The sequence below is a fragment of the Dendrobates tinctorius genome, unplaced genomic scaffold, assembly GCF_039654945.1.
Source record: "Dendrobates tinctorius isolate UK_male_01 unplaced genomic scaffold, ASM3965494v1 ptg000011l, whole genome shotgun sequence".
In the NCBI taxonomy this organism is placed as follows: domain Eukaryota; kingdom Metazoa; phylum Chordata; class Amphibia; order Anura; family Dendrobatidae; genus Dendrobates; species Dendrobates tinctorius.
This window is the reverse complement of record NW_027361679.1, coordinates 92,892,032-92,908,410: the sequence shown is the minus strand read 5'-3', so window position 1 is coordinate 92,908,410 and position 16,379 is coordinate 92,892,032. Positions and strand designations below refer to the sequence as shown.

Here is a 16,379-nt window from a genome sequence, read left to right as displayed (position 1 = left end):
CTTGGAAGGGAAGGAGCACCATTTGACTTTTTCAACTCAGAATTGGCTGGAATTGAGATCAGACGCCATGTTGCATTTGGAGAGCCCCTGATGTGCCCAAACAGTGGAAACCCCCAATTATAACTCCAACCCTAACCCCAACACACCCCTAACCCTAATCTGAGCCCTAACCCTAGCCCTAGCCCTAACCCTAAGGCTGTGTGCACACGCTGCGGATTTTGCTGCGGTTCCACAGCGGTTTTGGCTGCTGCGGACCCCAGTACCATGATTCCCTATGGGAATCAAAAACCGCAGTGCAGACGGTGCGGAATTTTCCGCGCGGATTATCTGCGGTTTTCAATCCGCAGAAAGAATTGACATGTCAATTCTTTCTGCGGATTCTCCTGCGGTTTGCCATCTCCTCTATTGAGGAGATGAAAAACCGCAGGACAAAACCGCAGAGCAATCTGCAGGTAAAACCGCAGGTCTTTTGACCTGCGGTTTCACCTGCGGATTTTACAAAATCCGCGCGGATGAATCCGCACCTAATCCGCAGCGTGGCAACACAGCCTTACCCTAACGGGAAAATGGAGATAAATACTTTTTTTTTAGCTTTATTATTTTTCCCTAAGGGGGTGATAACGGGGGGTTTGATTTACTATTTATGGCGGTTTTTATTTTTGGCAGCTGTCACACGCTAAAAGACGCTTTTTATTGTAAAATAGTTTTTGCATCACCACATTTTGAGAGCTATAATTTTTCCGTATTTTGACCCACTGAGTCATGTGAGGTCTTATTTTTTGCGGGACGAGTTGACGTTTTTATTGGTACCATTTTCGGGCACGTGACATTTTTTGATCGCTTTTTATTCCTATTTTTGGGACGCAGAATGAACAAAAACCAGCGTTTCATGAATTTCTTTTGGGGGGGTGCGTTTACACCGTTCCGCGTGCGGTAAAATTGATAAAGCGGTTTTATTCTTCGGGTCAGTACGGTTACAGCGATACCTCATTTAGGTCGTTTTTTTTATGTTTTTGTCGGTTTTATGCAATGAAAACTATTTTATATAAAAAATAATTATTTTTGCATCGCTTTATTCTGTGAGCTATAACTTTTTTATTTTTTCGCTGATGATGCTGTGTGGTGGCTCGTTTTTTGCGGGACAAGATGACGTTTTCAGCGGTACCATGGATATTTATATGCGTCTTTTTGATCGCGCGTTATTACACTTTTTGTTTGGCGGTATGATAAATCATTTTTTGCTTCGTTTTTTATTTTTATTTTTTAAGGGGTTCGCTAAAAGGGTTAACTAATGGGACAGTTTTATAGGGCGGGTTATTACGGACGCGGCGATACCTAATATGTGTACTTTTATTGTTTTTTTTTTTATTATTTTCAAAAAATGAATTTATTGGGGAATATTTTTTTTTTTTTTACTAATTTATTTGGCGATTTTTTTTTAATTTATTTTTACATTTTTTTTTTATTTTTTTTTTTACTTTATTACATAGTCCCAGGTGGGACATCACTGTCCTGTGACAGATCGCTGATCTGTCACATCACAGATCACTGTGACAGATCAGCAATCTGTCACAGGCATTGAAGCAGACTTCCTCTTGCCTGCGCTTTGCAGGCACTGAGGAAGCCAGCTTCCTCAGGTCCCCGAAGGCCCCCGTCGCCATCTTGGATTCGGGGGCCTGGAGGATAGGAGCTCCCCGCAGTAGCGCTGCACATTGCGCTGCCGTGGGGGGCTCAGGGAAGTACGGAGGGAGCCCCCTCCCTGCCGATGCTTCCCTTTAACTCCCGGTACACTGCGATCATGTTTGATCGCGGTGTGCAAGGGGTTAACGTGTCGGGGGCGCCGCTGATCGCGGTAGACGTACTATCCCGTCCACGGTCACACGGGCCCGGGTACCGTGGACGGGATAGTACGTCGGATGTCAGGAAGGGGTTAAACAACTGATAATCCGCAGCTTGTTTTCTGATCAAAGTTAGATTAATAGCCCGTTTCTACAGGCAGATCGCATGGAGGATCCATCACATACATGTTGTCATAGTTCAGAAAAGATCTTTTCACCCGACAAACGAGTTTGGTTGTTTCGTCGGCTGGATCAACAGACTGTTGAGACTGCAAGATTATTATGCAATGAGTGTTTCTGAGACCTTTAGTTAAAGCGAACCTGTCACCTGTTTTGGCTGTTATCAGATACGGCAGCTGCCTTTCAGGGCTTATCTACAGCATTCTATCATGCTGTAAATAAGCCCCCGATCCAACCTGAAAGATGAGAAAAATACGTTTTTATACTCACCTGGGGGGACGATCCGGTCCGAGGGGTGTCGCAGGTCTGGAACCAGCGCATCCCATCTTCTTGCGATGCCGCCCTCCTGCTTGCTTCATTGCTCCCCGGCATCACGCTCCTGCACAGGTGTACTTATTTGAGGGCAGACCAAAGTACTGCAGTGCGCAGACGCCGGGAAATGTGAGCGAGGCCCAGCACCTGCGCACTGCATTACTTTGTTCTTCCCTCAACAGGGCAGATAAGTACGCCTGCGCAGGAGTGCGATGCCAGGGAGCGATGGCAAGCAGGAGGGCGGCATCGCAAGAAGACGGGAGGCACCAGACCCACAACACCCATCGGACCGGACTGCTCCCCCCGGGTGAGTATAATAAAACCTATTTTTCTTACTTTGCAGGTCGGATTGGAGGATTATCTACAATTTAGAATGAAGTAGATAAGCCCTAAAAGGCAGCGGCCGCATCTTATGGCGGCCAAAACATGTAACAGGTGCAATTTAAATTTAGAAAAGAATAGATTTGAAAAAAAAAAAAAAAAAAAAAAAAAACTGTGCTACCCCATGTTGTCAGCTATTGATAGGAACAGGACATACCCTAGATGTGCAAATGACCTCACGAAGATTGATGTTCATCCAATTGTCACAGCTCACCAAGTGCCCGTTGTAGGTCTCGCCATTCTTTAATTCAACCAACTATTTCAAAGTAAAAGAAACATTTAGTACATAGCAATCTTTACAGAAGTTAAAGGGGTTGTCCGGGCCTTTCACATAATCTCAGTACATATCTGGGCTGCAGAATTATGACAATAAGTAATTTACTTTCTGTCACTAGTTTGCACGGTTTTCTAGATATTCTGAACAGAACGTCCAAGGGGGGGGTTGTTATGGCATTGAAATGAGAACTAGTCGTAACCTCCTACTCTACTCCAAACATGCCCTCTATAGCAACAACCCCACCCTCCATAGCTACAGGCCCTCCCCGTCCCCATGAGACAGCCCTCATCACACAGTAACGAATTCTTCCCCTCCAGCAGCCTCAGTGCAGAGAGCTGCTCCTCCCCCAGACACACACTGAACAGTGATCTATGGAAAGTGAACCTAGTGAGGAGGGAAAAGTCTTAGTTACTCACCGGTTAACGGTATTTTTCGGAGTCCATGACAGCACCACCTGAGAGAGGGGATCCGCCCTTCTTAGGAACAGGAAAACCTACAGATACAAAAGGGCGGCACCTCTCCCACGCATCAGTTGGATTACAGAGTATAAAAAGAGGACCTCCAAGGTTAATGCATGATTATATGTACAACAATATTAATACTTAAATGTTTATCACCCGTGGATATGTACAAAGGGAAGACGTGCACACCCAAATTAACTAAGGGAAGGGAATCTATGGGTGCTGTCATGGACTCCGAAAAATACCGTTAACCGGTGAGTAAGACTTTATTCGGTCGTCCATGACAGCACCACCTGAGAGAATTACAGAGAGTAATCACTACTTTAGGGGGGGACCACAGCCTGCAGAACCCTGATACCAAAGGAGAGGTCTGCAGAGGCACCCAAGTCTAGTCTATAATGACTATAAAAAGTGCTCGGAGAGGACCAAGTGGCCGCCTTACAAATCTGGTCGATGGAGACTTCCGATCTCTCGGCCCACGAGGTTGCCACGGCTCTGGTGGAATGCGCCTTCAATTTCTCCGGAGCTACTCTACCTTTTGAGGCATAAGCTAACGAGATTGCTTCTCTAATCCACCTGGCTAGTGTACTTTTGGACACCCTAAGACCTTTCCTAGGGCCTTGGTAGGAGACAAAGAGGGCATTGTCTTTCTTCCAGGGATCGGTAGCTGCTAGATCCTCCAAGAGGCATCTCCTAACATCTAAAGTGTGTAGCTTCTCCTCTTTCTCATTAGTTGGTTTAGGGAGGAAGGATGGAAGGACTATTTCCTGCGACCTATGAAAGCTGGAGGCTACTTTTGGTAAATACGCTGGGTCGGGTCTAAGTATTACCCTATCCTCTTTTACCTGAAGAAAAGGTGGGCGCCTAGACAATGCCTGAATGTCGCTTACCCTACGGGCTGACGTTATGGCTATTAGGAAAGCTATTTTGAGGGACAGGCTCCTAATAGAGGCTGACGAGATGGGTTCAAATGGCGCTTCTGTCATAGCTGTGAGGACTAGGTTCAAATCCCATGGCGTGAGTCTATTCTTTACTATTGGTCTGGATCTACTCGCTGCTTTGATAAATCTTTTGACCCAATAATTAGCCGCGATGTTGCAGCTAAAGAGGGCCCCTAAGGCGGATACCTGTACTTTAAGGGTACTGGTGGAGAGACCAAAGTCCAGCCCTTTTTGTAAAAATTCCAAGATCTGGCCTATGGGGACGGAATCATCAGTATTTATATTTGAGCTTTCGAGGAACCTTTTCCAAATCCTGACGTAAATCTTAGTTGTCACCACTTTCCTACTTTTTAGTAGAGTGTCAATTAGGTCTGGGGAGAAGCCTTTACTTTCTAGCAGTGACCACTCAAATTCCACGCCGTGAGATGTAGGCCAGCCACCTGAGGGTGGAAGACCGGGCCCTGGGACAGAAGGTCCGGGATGTCCGGGAGAACCCAAGGATCGTCTACCGACATGATCCTGAGGTTCGAGAACCATGCTCTTCTGGGCCAGAACGGGGCGATGACTATGACCCTTGCCCTGTCTTTCCTGATCTTCCTCAACACCAGAGGAAGTAGAGATAGGGGAGGAAAGGCGTAGGCTAGCCTGAAGTCCCATTTTATCAGTAGCGCATCTACTGCCAGAGGAGTCTCCCTGGGATTTAGGGAGCAAAACTGTGTCGTTTTCGAGTTCTCCTTGGTGGCGAATAGATCCACCTCTGGCTGACCCCATCTCTGCACAATCTGAACGAAAATGGAGGTGTTTAAGGCCCACTCTCCTTGTTTTAACAGATTGCGGCTTAGGAAATCTGCCGCGATGTTCTCTTTCCCTCTTATGTGAAGAGCCGTGAGAGATAAAAAATGACGCTCTGCTAGCTGGAACAACTGTCCTGCCACATTCATCAGAGTTCTGGATCGAGTTCCGCCTTGGTGGTTGATATAGGCCACGGCCACTCGATTGTCCGAGAGAACTCGTACGTGATGGCCCTGTAGATACATAAGGAGCTCTTTAGCTGCGAGTACTACCGCTGTTAATTCTTTCAAATTAGAAGACATTTGTATCTGATCTCGTTCCCATAGGCCCTGGACCAGAATTTCCTCCATATGCGCCCCCCAACCAGAAGGACTTGCATCCGTGGTGACCACGCGGGTAATGTTATACTCCCAAGGGACCCCTCTAGACAAGTTATTTCTTTCTAGCCACCACTCCAGGGACTCTATTGTGTTTCTGGATAAGGTCAGTCGACCTTCTAAGTTACCCCCCAGGATTCTCTGATACCATAAAACTTCGCCCTGTAGAGTTCTCGTATGAACTTGGGCCCACTGGACTGCGGGAATGCAGGATGAGAGGGAACCCAACAGGGACATGGCTTTCCTGAGGGACATGGAGGGGTTGTTGGAAGCGTTCAGGACCCGGCCATGCAGGTGCAGCAGCTTCTCTGGGGGCAGACGGCATTCCTGCTTTTTAGAATCTAGGGTTAGGCCTAGAAATTGTTGAATTTTTAATGGCTGCAAACGGGATTTTTTGATATTAAGTAGCCATCCCAACCGCTCTAGAGCCGCCGTTGTTTTCTGTAATTGTTCTAAACACTGCTCGGCTGAACTGCCTATTATAAGGAGGTCATCTAAATAGGGGACGACTAGAATGTTTAGCTCGCGCAGATGGGCCATCACCTCTGCCATCACTTTGGTGAATACTCGGGGCGCAACCGCCACCCCGAAGGGTAGGGCCGTGTACTGGAAGTGCTGGATTGACCCATCCAACTGAACCGCCAGTCTAAGGAAAGATTGGTGTGCTAGACAAATTGGTATATGGTAGTAAGCGTCATTCAGATCTAGGACCACCATGAAGCAGTTTTGAAACAGCATTTTTATTGCGGTGTTAATTGTTTCCATTTTAAACGGAGGTACAACCAGGAATTTATTGAGGGCTTTGAGGTTAAATATAGCCCTAAATGAGTCGTCCGGTTTACGGACCAAGAACAGGGGGGAATAGAAGCCTTTCCCCCTCTCTTCCTCTGGAACTCTCGTCAGGACTTTTTTGTCCAGTAGCTCGAGGACCTCGGTCTCCAGGGCAGCTTGTTCTAGCGGGGAAGATTTGAGTGGAGTTACCTTGAACCGATCTTGGGGAACGCAGGAGAACTCTAGGTGCAGTCCTGTAGCTATCACCCCCAGTATCCAGCTGCTATTCGAGATTCTGGCCCAGGCCGGGTAGAAGGCAGATAATCTTCCTCCTACCGGAGCCACTAGTCATTGGGACGGCTTCTTATTATCCCGTGATGGACCTTCTTGGCGCCCCCCTCCTCCATACATGAAGCCCGTACCTCTGGTTTTTTTGTTGTCCCATCTGTTCTGATCTCTGGTCTGTCTCCTGCGGGAATACCCTTTCCTAGAAAAGGGACGTCTCCAGGATGTATTCGGCAGACTCGGAAATTTCTTTTTCTCATCCCCGGCCTTCTCTAACAGTTCGTCTAGGACGGAGCCGAACAAGTATTCACCCTCACAGGGGATAGAACAGAGACGGGACCTGGCTTGGATATCTCCCGGCCAGCACTTTAACCAGAGGGCTCTTCGGGCCGAATTAGACAAACTTGCAGACCTGGCCGCCATTCTTACTGAGTCCGCCGAGGCATCTGCCAGAAAGGCAGCAGCATTCTGGATAATTGGAAGAGACTTACGGATGGAGGCTCGCGAGGTTCCATCCTTTAGCTGAGAGTCCAATTGATCCAGCCAGACCATCATGGATCTGGCTGCGCACGTGGCTGCTATTGCTGGCCTTAGGGCGCCTGCTAACATCTCCCATGTGCCCTTTAAAAAGGAATCTGCCTTTTTATCTAGGGGGTCTTTAAGGGAGGCCATATCGTCGAAGGGTATAGATGACTTTTTTGAGGCCTTAGCTACCGCTGCATCCAGCTTGGGGGCCTTATCCCATCGACTTACTATTGGGTCCTCAAAGGGGTATCTACGCTTGAAAGCAGGCGGCATAGAACCCCTTTTTTCCGTTTTTTTCCACTCCCTGTCTATCAGGCTCTGGACTCTTTCGTTTAGTGGAAAAGTCCTTTGTTTTCTGGGGTCTAGACCCCCGAACATAATGTCCTGAGCAGACAGTTCTGTCTTTTTTTCTTCTACCCCCATGGTTGACCTTATGGTTTTAATTAATTTATCCATTTGGTCCAAGGGAAAACAGAACCGGCTGGAATCCTCTTCGGAAGAAGAAGAGGAGGCCGAGGACTCTGAGGAGATATCTTCCTTCCTAGGGCCGACTGAAGACTCTGAGCCTGAAACACTAGCTCGTCTTCTTTTAGAAGAATCTTCTTTTGATAGGGCTTTTATTTCAGTCCTGATTAATTGCCTCAGGTCTGTAGCGAAGCTTGGAGCTTCTTCCGCTACCTGCATAAATAGGGAAGAGTGTAAGAGTCTGATACTCCACTCACGTTCTACCCCTCATCTCCGTCCCTACCGTCTGTCTCACGCAAGACTGACGCAATCTCTTGGGGTGGCCATCTGGTAAGGGGCAACTACAGAGGGCACATTCCTTGTGCTTCTGCTTCCCTGTGGCCTTCTTCCCCTGAGAATCAAACACATAAGGGGACACTGCATCAGGGTACATTCTCGCAGATCTCTTACCCTTGCAGATGAGGACAGGTACCGGATCATGGGGGGCTGCAGGAGGATCCTTTGACCTAGAGGAACTGCTGTGGCTCTGTCCACTCGAACGTCCCTCCTTCCGCCTCTTAGGTTGGTCACTGGGGCACTTTGCCATGGGCTGCACCTCTTGTGGGTCCATGGGGGCTTCTGTTGTGTCCATCGCTGGGCCTCCAGAAGCACCTCAGCAGCAATGCCTTCTGTCTTAAGAAGGTTCCCCCTCCGGATTAGCAGGAACTCTGTCCGGTGTTCGGGCCCCCCATTGGACCGCTCCTCGCGATCCTCCCCCTCCCCTTCAGGTGCCCGGCCCCCTCAGGTGGCGGGCGCGCATCGGCGCGCGTCCACCACAACCGGAAGCCGCCGGCATCCGACTTCCGGTTTCGGCGCTAGGCCCCGCCCCCTTCGCCACGTCACTTCCACCGTGCGATAGAGGCCGCGGGGACGCGCGGCAAGGGGCTAGCACTGCGCCGCCGGCTCGGAACCGCCGCTCCCTTTGTGGGACACCGCCGGCGGCGCCCGCCCGAACGGACCGCACCCCCGGGGGAAGGAGACACAGGGGGGCACCGCTTACCTCACCAGCCCCGTGGAGAGGGCGACCGCCGGACCCTGTCTCCGCCTGCTCTTACCACTGCCGTGGAAATCCTACCCGGACCCACCGTTGCGCATCCAGGGCCCCCAGCGAGACCGAGGTAGGAGAACCCCCCGCTACCTGAGTCGGTACGCTGGCCTGGGATTCGGTTATCCATGACGGACGATCTGTAGGGAGTTCTGTCCTTGTTAGGAACAGGAAACCAACTGATGCGTGGGAGAGGTGCCGCCCTTTTGTATCTGTAGGTTTTCCTGTTCCTAAGAAGGGCGGATCCCCTCTCTCAGGTGGTGCTGTCATGGACGACCGAATAAATCATCCTGTATTCTGGGCCACTCCATGATTACAATACATAACTCATTATCAGTAATTCCTTCCCTCACTGTCCCAGGCTGCTGGCAGCAGTGAGAACAGACTGTGTGATGGCCAGTGATGGGGGTCTGCAGCTTCTAGTCTGCACAGGGGATGGCAGTCACTGATGTAATCTGTTCTGTGACAAAGCCTCTGCTGTGTGAATGAGACAGCTGTGTCACTGATGTCTTCACACAGCAGCAGATTTGGTGCAGTGTATGTGCGAAGCTCCACCAAACTCCCAGCAAACTCCAGTGACCAGCACCACCCACTGCCCACTCATTGGCTGGCAGTAAACTGCACCAGCACTCATCTTTATCATCATTCCAGCATTGGAAAGAACACAGCAGTGATCCTGTATTTGTGAAAGCAGCACAATACATACATACACTCTCCAACACTTCACACTGTTACAGCTGCTGATTGGACAGGCTGCTCCCATCAGTATTTGTCATTAGAGACACAGTGCTCACACATACACTGCACCAAATCTGCTGCTGTGTGAAGACATCAGTGACACAGAGCTGTCTCATTCACACAGCAGAGGCTTTGTCACACAACAGATTACATCAGTGACTGCCATCCCCTGTGCAGATTAGAATACAAGATGATTTTCGCTCCTCCTCACTGATTTCACTTTCCATAGATAACTGTTCAGTGTGTGTCTGGGGGAGGAGCAGCTGGGTGGTCTGCTCTCTGCAGTGAGGCTGCTGGAGGGGGAAGAATTCGTTACTGTGTGATGAGGGCTGCTTCATGTGGACGGGGAGGGCCTGTAGCTATGAAGGATGGGGTTGTTGCTATAGAGGGCATGTTTGGAGTAGAGTAGGTGGTTACGACTAGTTCTCATTTCAACACCCCCCCCTTGGACGTTCTGTTCAGAATATCTAGAAAACCGTGCAAACTGGTGACATAAAGTAAATTACTTATTGTCATAATTCTGCAGCCCAGATATGTACTGAGATTATGTGAAAAGCCCGGACAACCCCTTTAAAAAAATAAATAAATAAAAAAAAAAGATTGCGAATTATTAAAACCCATACACAACATGACATTTAAGAAGGTGAAGATATAGCAGCTCTGCTCAGAATAAGCCATCAGGTGCCATTGCATTACATTTTCCAATTCTAAAAGCCTATTCTTGATGCAGAACATTTTGATACCATGCTAAAAATCAAATTACTTATTAAAAAAAGACGTGATCCAAGATTCATAAAACATTTTACACCAGAAATCGAGTGTAAAAAGCTTGGAAAACTTGTGCACAAGGCTGTGCTAAAATGTTATGACTTTTGCAGTTTTCACACCATTTTGTTAGAGCCGAGGCGAGCTGTGGTATTGACCTCCACACATCACATTCATGAGGAGAGGTGGTGGTCCTCATACCACATATCTTACTCCAGTCTCTGCGCACGCAGGCACACATCACTTTGCGCTTCTAAATGAATCAGACACCTTGTACTCTACCTCGCCCCCTCCAAAACCAGTGTAAGAGTCAGGGCCTTCATGTCTCCCCAGAATGCAGCAGTTGGTACAAAACCATGTGACTCCATGAGAACTTACCATAGGGTGGTTCTGGGCAGTCTTCAATAAAGATAAAGGAAGCTGCAAAAAATAAGGAATAAGGTGTTAGCTAGGCTGAAAATGGACAGCATGCATGCAGAAGAGTTCTATCAGGTACTGAGAACGTTATCACTATATGCTGTGCCTTACTCCCTAGAGCAGCCATTCTTCTTACCTCTTGTAGTGGTGCCCTGGAAGCAAGTACAATATACAGTCAGATACACACAAGGCTTTAAGGAAACTGCCTGCTTTCTCCTCTAAGGTTTCTATCCTTTAAAAGGTAATCCATCAGCAAAAAATGACTGTTCAAACCAAGCACATGCACTCAGTACACCCTGGAGGTGACCAATTGATTGTTTGCACCTTTCCAACTGCTTGTTTCCCATCTATCTGTACCCTCCCTGGCTCCTGTAATGTCAAAGTTGTCAATCAAGGAAGAGGAGGGTAGAGAGAGATTTAGGCTATATGCACACGTAGTTTTTTGGGCGTGCGGATTTTGGAGAGAAAACCCGCAGGAGAAAAGTCCTGCGGTTTAGCACCTCAATGGATGAGGTGTAAAACTGCAGCGTTTCTGCACCAAACAATTCACATGCTGCGGATTGTAAACCGCGGAAAAATCTGCAGCATGTGCACAGTGTTTTTTTTTTCCATTGGAAATAAAGATACTGTACAACGCAGCAAAATCTGCTGCGTTTCCACAGAGCCAAAACCGCTGCAGAAACGCAACAGATTTCACTGCGTGTGCACATACCCTAAGTGATTGGGAGGGAAGGTGTAGTCAACTGCTCACCACACCAAGGGTGCAACAAGCACCTGTGCTTTGTTTGAGCTGACAGACTACTTTCAAAGGGAACCTATTAGCAAGTTCTTGCTGTGTAATCTGACAGCATTGTGATGTAGAGAAAGAGACCCTGATTCCAGTCACTTAGTTTCCTGGGTGCAGCAGTTATGATAGAGCCACAGTTTTCTCTCCTGCACATCTACCAGAGTTTACATAACCTGCCTACACCACAGCTTTCTGTGTACAAGGTATAGATATAGAGCGCTGCTAATCAGTGCTGGGGGCGTGGTAGGACTAGGAGGCACAAGGACAGTGGTCCTCAAGTGATAATCTATTGACACAGTAAAACACAGTCCAGTAAGTGACACATCGCTGTAATCAGGTTCTCGTCCCCTATCACATTGGGGTGCTCTCATATGATAGCAAAAACCTGCTGACAGTCATTTTAAAAGATGAATTCAAGGCAATTAGAAGCTAGCTTTTTTCTTTTTTTCTAACACATCGAGGGGCTTATTTACTAAGTTAAAGTGCCCCTGTCAGCAGGATTGTGCACATTCATCTGTATGGCTTCTGACAGGTCACAGATCCCTCACTGACCTGCCTATTTTACATACTGAATATGTAAAAAAAGAAAAAAAAAAAAAAAAAAAAATCACATTCAGCAGGCGCCTGCGCTGTAACATGATCGCATCTATGATGTCCATTTAATTAGTGTATTTGGTGATATAAATTTACTCAGGAAAAATCTCTCAAAATGGGGCCGGCCGCACCTGCGCAGTAACATCTATAGGCGATCCGATAGATGCTACTGCGCAGGCAGCACCATTTTGCTAGAAGAAAAAAAAAAAATTGTCTCCAAGCCGGTGCCAGCGGCACCTGTGCAATAGCATCCATCTAGGATCTGATAGATGCTACTGCGCAGGCGCCGCCATGCTGGTGTGGACATTTTTATTCCTCTATCAAAATGGCATCGGCAGCGCATGTGCAGCAGCATATATTGGCGATCTGACAGATGCTACTGTGCAGAAGCCGCCGACACCATCTTGGTGGAGACAACTTATTTCTCCACTAGCTAAAATGGCGCCGACGGCGCCTGCACAGTAGCATTTATCGGACTGTCAATACATACTACAACGCTGGCGTGGCCGGCACCATTTTACGAATATATTTTTTTCCTGAATTAATGTATACCACCAAACAGACTAATTAAAGAGACATTAAGCATGGAATCATGCTACAGCGACTGCCTAATGTGAATTTTTATTTTCTTTCCAAAACATACTAGATTCAATATGTAAAAGAAGGAGCAGGTCAGTGAGGGAACCTGTTTCTCCCGAAAAAAAATGAAATAACGGGCATAGAAAACTGGAATAATCCTGAATAAAAAAAAAAAAAAAAAAAGGAAATACTTTTACTTTTAATAGGATTACTGCTGTTTTTGCTCATTGGGTTAGCAGGAACCTTGGCTGCAAACGACATATTTAGGACCCCCGACGGAAAGCCTTAGGCTAGGTTCACATTAGCGTTTGGGTCCGCAGCGTATCATCCGCATGCGCCAACACATGCAAAATGCATGTTTACGCAGCGGTTTTTATGCGCATCATCTTACACGTGAAGGGAAAATGCTGCGCGTGCATGCGCTTTCACTGTTTATGCGCATGCGTTCGATACGACATCAGACACCCAATGGGCACGTCGCATGGGATTTCTGTATGTATTTTGAATAACGCATGCGTACGCATGTCCTTGCATACCAATATGTTCGATGCATATATTTAGAGAGAGTGGAAGTTCCATGCGGGCGCCTCTTATGTGGCAGAAGACTACACTCATCAGAACAAAGCGGACGTCGGGCCTATCGCAGCCTCACAGGACACAACTCTGATAAACACGGGGGAAGCACAAAACCGAACTGGTCTGTTTCCAATGTACAAGGTATTGCGTCCACGTTGTGCCACTACATCGGTTACCCAACATGTGTCGCCCCCTAAAGCGCATATTCGGTTACTTACTCTTCACCCCTGAAAGAATCATACACAGCTTTACTGCAGTTGCATATAAATGCAGTTTTTCGCCTGCATGTTAGGGGGACTCGGTGCACAGGTCTCTGATATTGAGGACTAGCCCTAATCTTGATTGGCAGCGCTCGCCTACAATTCAGCCTCTTGACTACAAAGTTCTCCATCATGCTGCACCTCACCTGCCTACTTACCCTACCCGTGTCACCTACAAATAATTCCCCCTAAGACTTTCCTCCTGCTGCACCTGATGACTGGGAGTGCGCTATCCTGGAGAATCACATAAAGTCCCGACATCCAGCTGGAATCAGTCAGTAATCCATCTCTAGGCACGGCAGAATGCTGCCCCTCTGCCCACACACTGGCAGCTTTCCCTCTCTGCATGAAGTGGTTTTCCATGGCGCCATATCTGCACGGTCAGTGGCGGCCGATCTATATCTGATGGAGCCCTCAGCACAGACACAGGTAGGCTACGGCTGGAGCTGCTCGGCCTCACCATTTTCCCCGCGCTTCCGTTCCTTGGACGGCGACAACCGTGCACTACACCGGCAGCGCTGACTGTACCAATGAGGAAGCACGCCGCCACATAAGGAGCGTGAACTCCTAGGCTTCTTACACACGTGCCTGTAGCCATTTACACTGGCCGCCATTTTCCCAGAGCCAAATTGTATGTAAAGCTTTTAGGAAGCTACCCAAAATGGCCGCGGTACTGAGGACAAGCTGTAACTCTACGTCTGCTGCTGGTGTAGAGAGCTGTCTCTTCCTGTTGGACCAAACTATCCCGCTGTGCCCTCTAGTGGTCAAAACAGATATAGGAAAAGACCAGTAATGCGATCTAAAACTTTTCCACTAGTTCTCTGCGCCCTCTAATGGTGAAATGAGGTATCAGGCTATAGAACCAGCCGAGTCATGCAGGAAACAGCCTTCCATAGAGGATCTCCATGCTCTCTAGTGGCCGGCTCTGGTACTGGTTCATATAGCAGACAGTTATTTCCCATGGAGTTAAATAGCCCGTGTTCACACACAATAAAAGCTACCCTTTTGAAATCCTGAAAGAAAAGCGGATCAGCTCACAGTCATCTGTACATTGTATGTCTCTGTGGTGCTCCGCGCTCTACTGTTTACAGAGGCGTAGCTAGGGTTTCAGTTCAGGGGGGGTGAAACTTCTGAGTGGGCCCCTAACCAGGTAACTGTGATTACAACTCGGTGACGCCCCCTAATAGTGGATGTAGGAGATGACTGCGCTGTTACTGAAAATAATCCCTATATAAAGACCAACACTTATATTACCGCCATATGGTCAGTGGTAAATACCAGTCCTACAAAACATATGTGATTACTGCACAGTTATAGATGGTGTCTTACCGCCGACATTCTTTCTGATGGAATGGGTCACTTTTCACGTCTTTTCCATCTGGCCCAGACCAACATGACAACTCCTCCAGCCACGACTCTGCTACAGAGAATACAACAAAGACACATTTCACTTCTCATATTCCAGCCCCATCACCATCTATCTCCAGCCTACACAAACCACTCATCCTGCTGATACCCCAATGCTGAGCCGCTGCTGCCGTATGTGTCCCTATTACTGCACTTGATACCCCAATGCTGATCCGCCGCTGCCGTATGTGTCCCTATTACTGCACCTAATACCCCAATACTGAGCCACTGCTGCCGTATGTGTCCCTATTACTGCACCTGATACCCCAATACTGAGCCTCTGCTGCCGTATGTGTCCCTATTACTGCACCTGATACCCCAATGCTGAGCCGCTGCTGCCGTATGTGTCCCTATTACTGCACCTAATACCCCAATACTGAGCCACTGCTGCCGTATGTGTCCCTATTACTGCACCTGATACCCAAATACTGAGCCTCTGCTGCCGTATGTGTCCCTATTACTGCACCTGATACCCAATGCTGAGCCGCTGCTGCCGTATGTGTCCCTATTACTGCACCTGATACCCCAATGCTGATCCGCCGCTGCCGTATGTGTCCCTATTACTGCACCTAATACCCCAATACTGAGCCACTGCTGCCGTATGTGTCCCTATTACTGCACCTGATACCCCAATACTGAGCCTCTGCTGCCGTATGTGTCCCTATTACTGCACCTGATACCCCAATGCTGAGCCGCTGCTGCCGTATGTGTCCCTATTACTGCACCTAATACCCCAATACTGAGCCACTGCTGCCGTATGTGTCCCTATTACTGCACCTGATACCCAAATACTGAGCCTCTGCTGCCGTATGTGTCCCTATTACTGCACCTGATACCCAATGCTGAGCCGCTGCTGCCGTATGTGTCCCTATTACTGCACCTGATACCCCAATGCTGATCCGCCGCTGCCGTATGTGTCCCTATTACTGCACCTGATACCCCAATGCTGAGCCGCTGCTGCCGTATATGTCCCTATTACAGCACCTGATACTCCAATGCTGAGCTGCTGCTGCCGTATGTGTCCCTATTACAGCACCTGATACCCCAATGCTGAGCCGCTGCTGCAGTATGTGTCCCTATTACAACACCTGATACCCCAATGCTGAGCCGTTGCTGCCATATGTGTCCCTATTACTGCACCTGATACCCCAATGATGAGCCGCTGCTGCCGTATATGTCCCTATTACTGCACCTGATACTCCAATACTGAGCCGCTGCTGCCGTATGTGTCCCTATTACTGCACTTGATACCCCAATGATGAGCCGTTGCTGCCGTATGTGTCCCTATTACTGCACCTGATACCCCAATACTGACCCTCTGCTGCCGTTTGTGTCCCTATTACAGCACCTGATACCCCAATGCTGAGCCGCTGCTGCCATATGTGTCCCTATTAGTGCACCTGATACCCCAATACTGAGCCGCTGCTGCCGTATATGTCCCTATTACTGCACTTGATACCCCAATACTAAGCCGCTGCTGCCGTATGTGTTCCTATTACTGCACTTGATACCCCAATACTGAGCCTCTGCTGCCGTATGTGTCCCTATTACTGCACCTGATACCCCA

At 48.3% G+C, this 16,379-nt stretch overlaps 1 protein-coding gene across 1 annotated transcript in view; it reads right to left on the bottom strand.

Annotated features, from left to right (window-relative positions):
• Positions 1 to 14,003, bottom strand: part of LSM4 (LSM4 homolog, U6 small nuclear RNA and mRNA degradation associated) — a 39,487-nt gene extending 25,484 nt beyond the window's left edge. The window contains exons 1-3 of the mRNA XM_073544820.1: positions 13,866 to 14,003; positions 10,571 to 10,612; positions 2,869 to 2,967 (exon numbers count right to left, since the gene is read on the bottom strand). Of these exons, the coding sequence (XP_073400921.1) occupies positions 2,869 to 2,967; positions 10,571 to 10,612; positions 13,866 to 14,003 (279 nt within the window). The remainder of the gene's footprint in view (positions 1 to 2,868; positions 2,968 to 10,570; positions 10,613 to 13,865) is intronic.
• Positions 14,004 to 16,379: the final 2,376 nt, after the last annotated feature.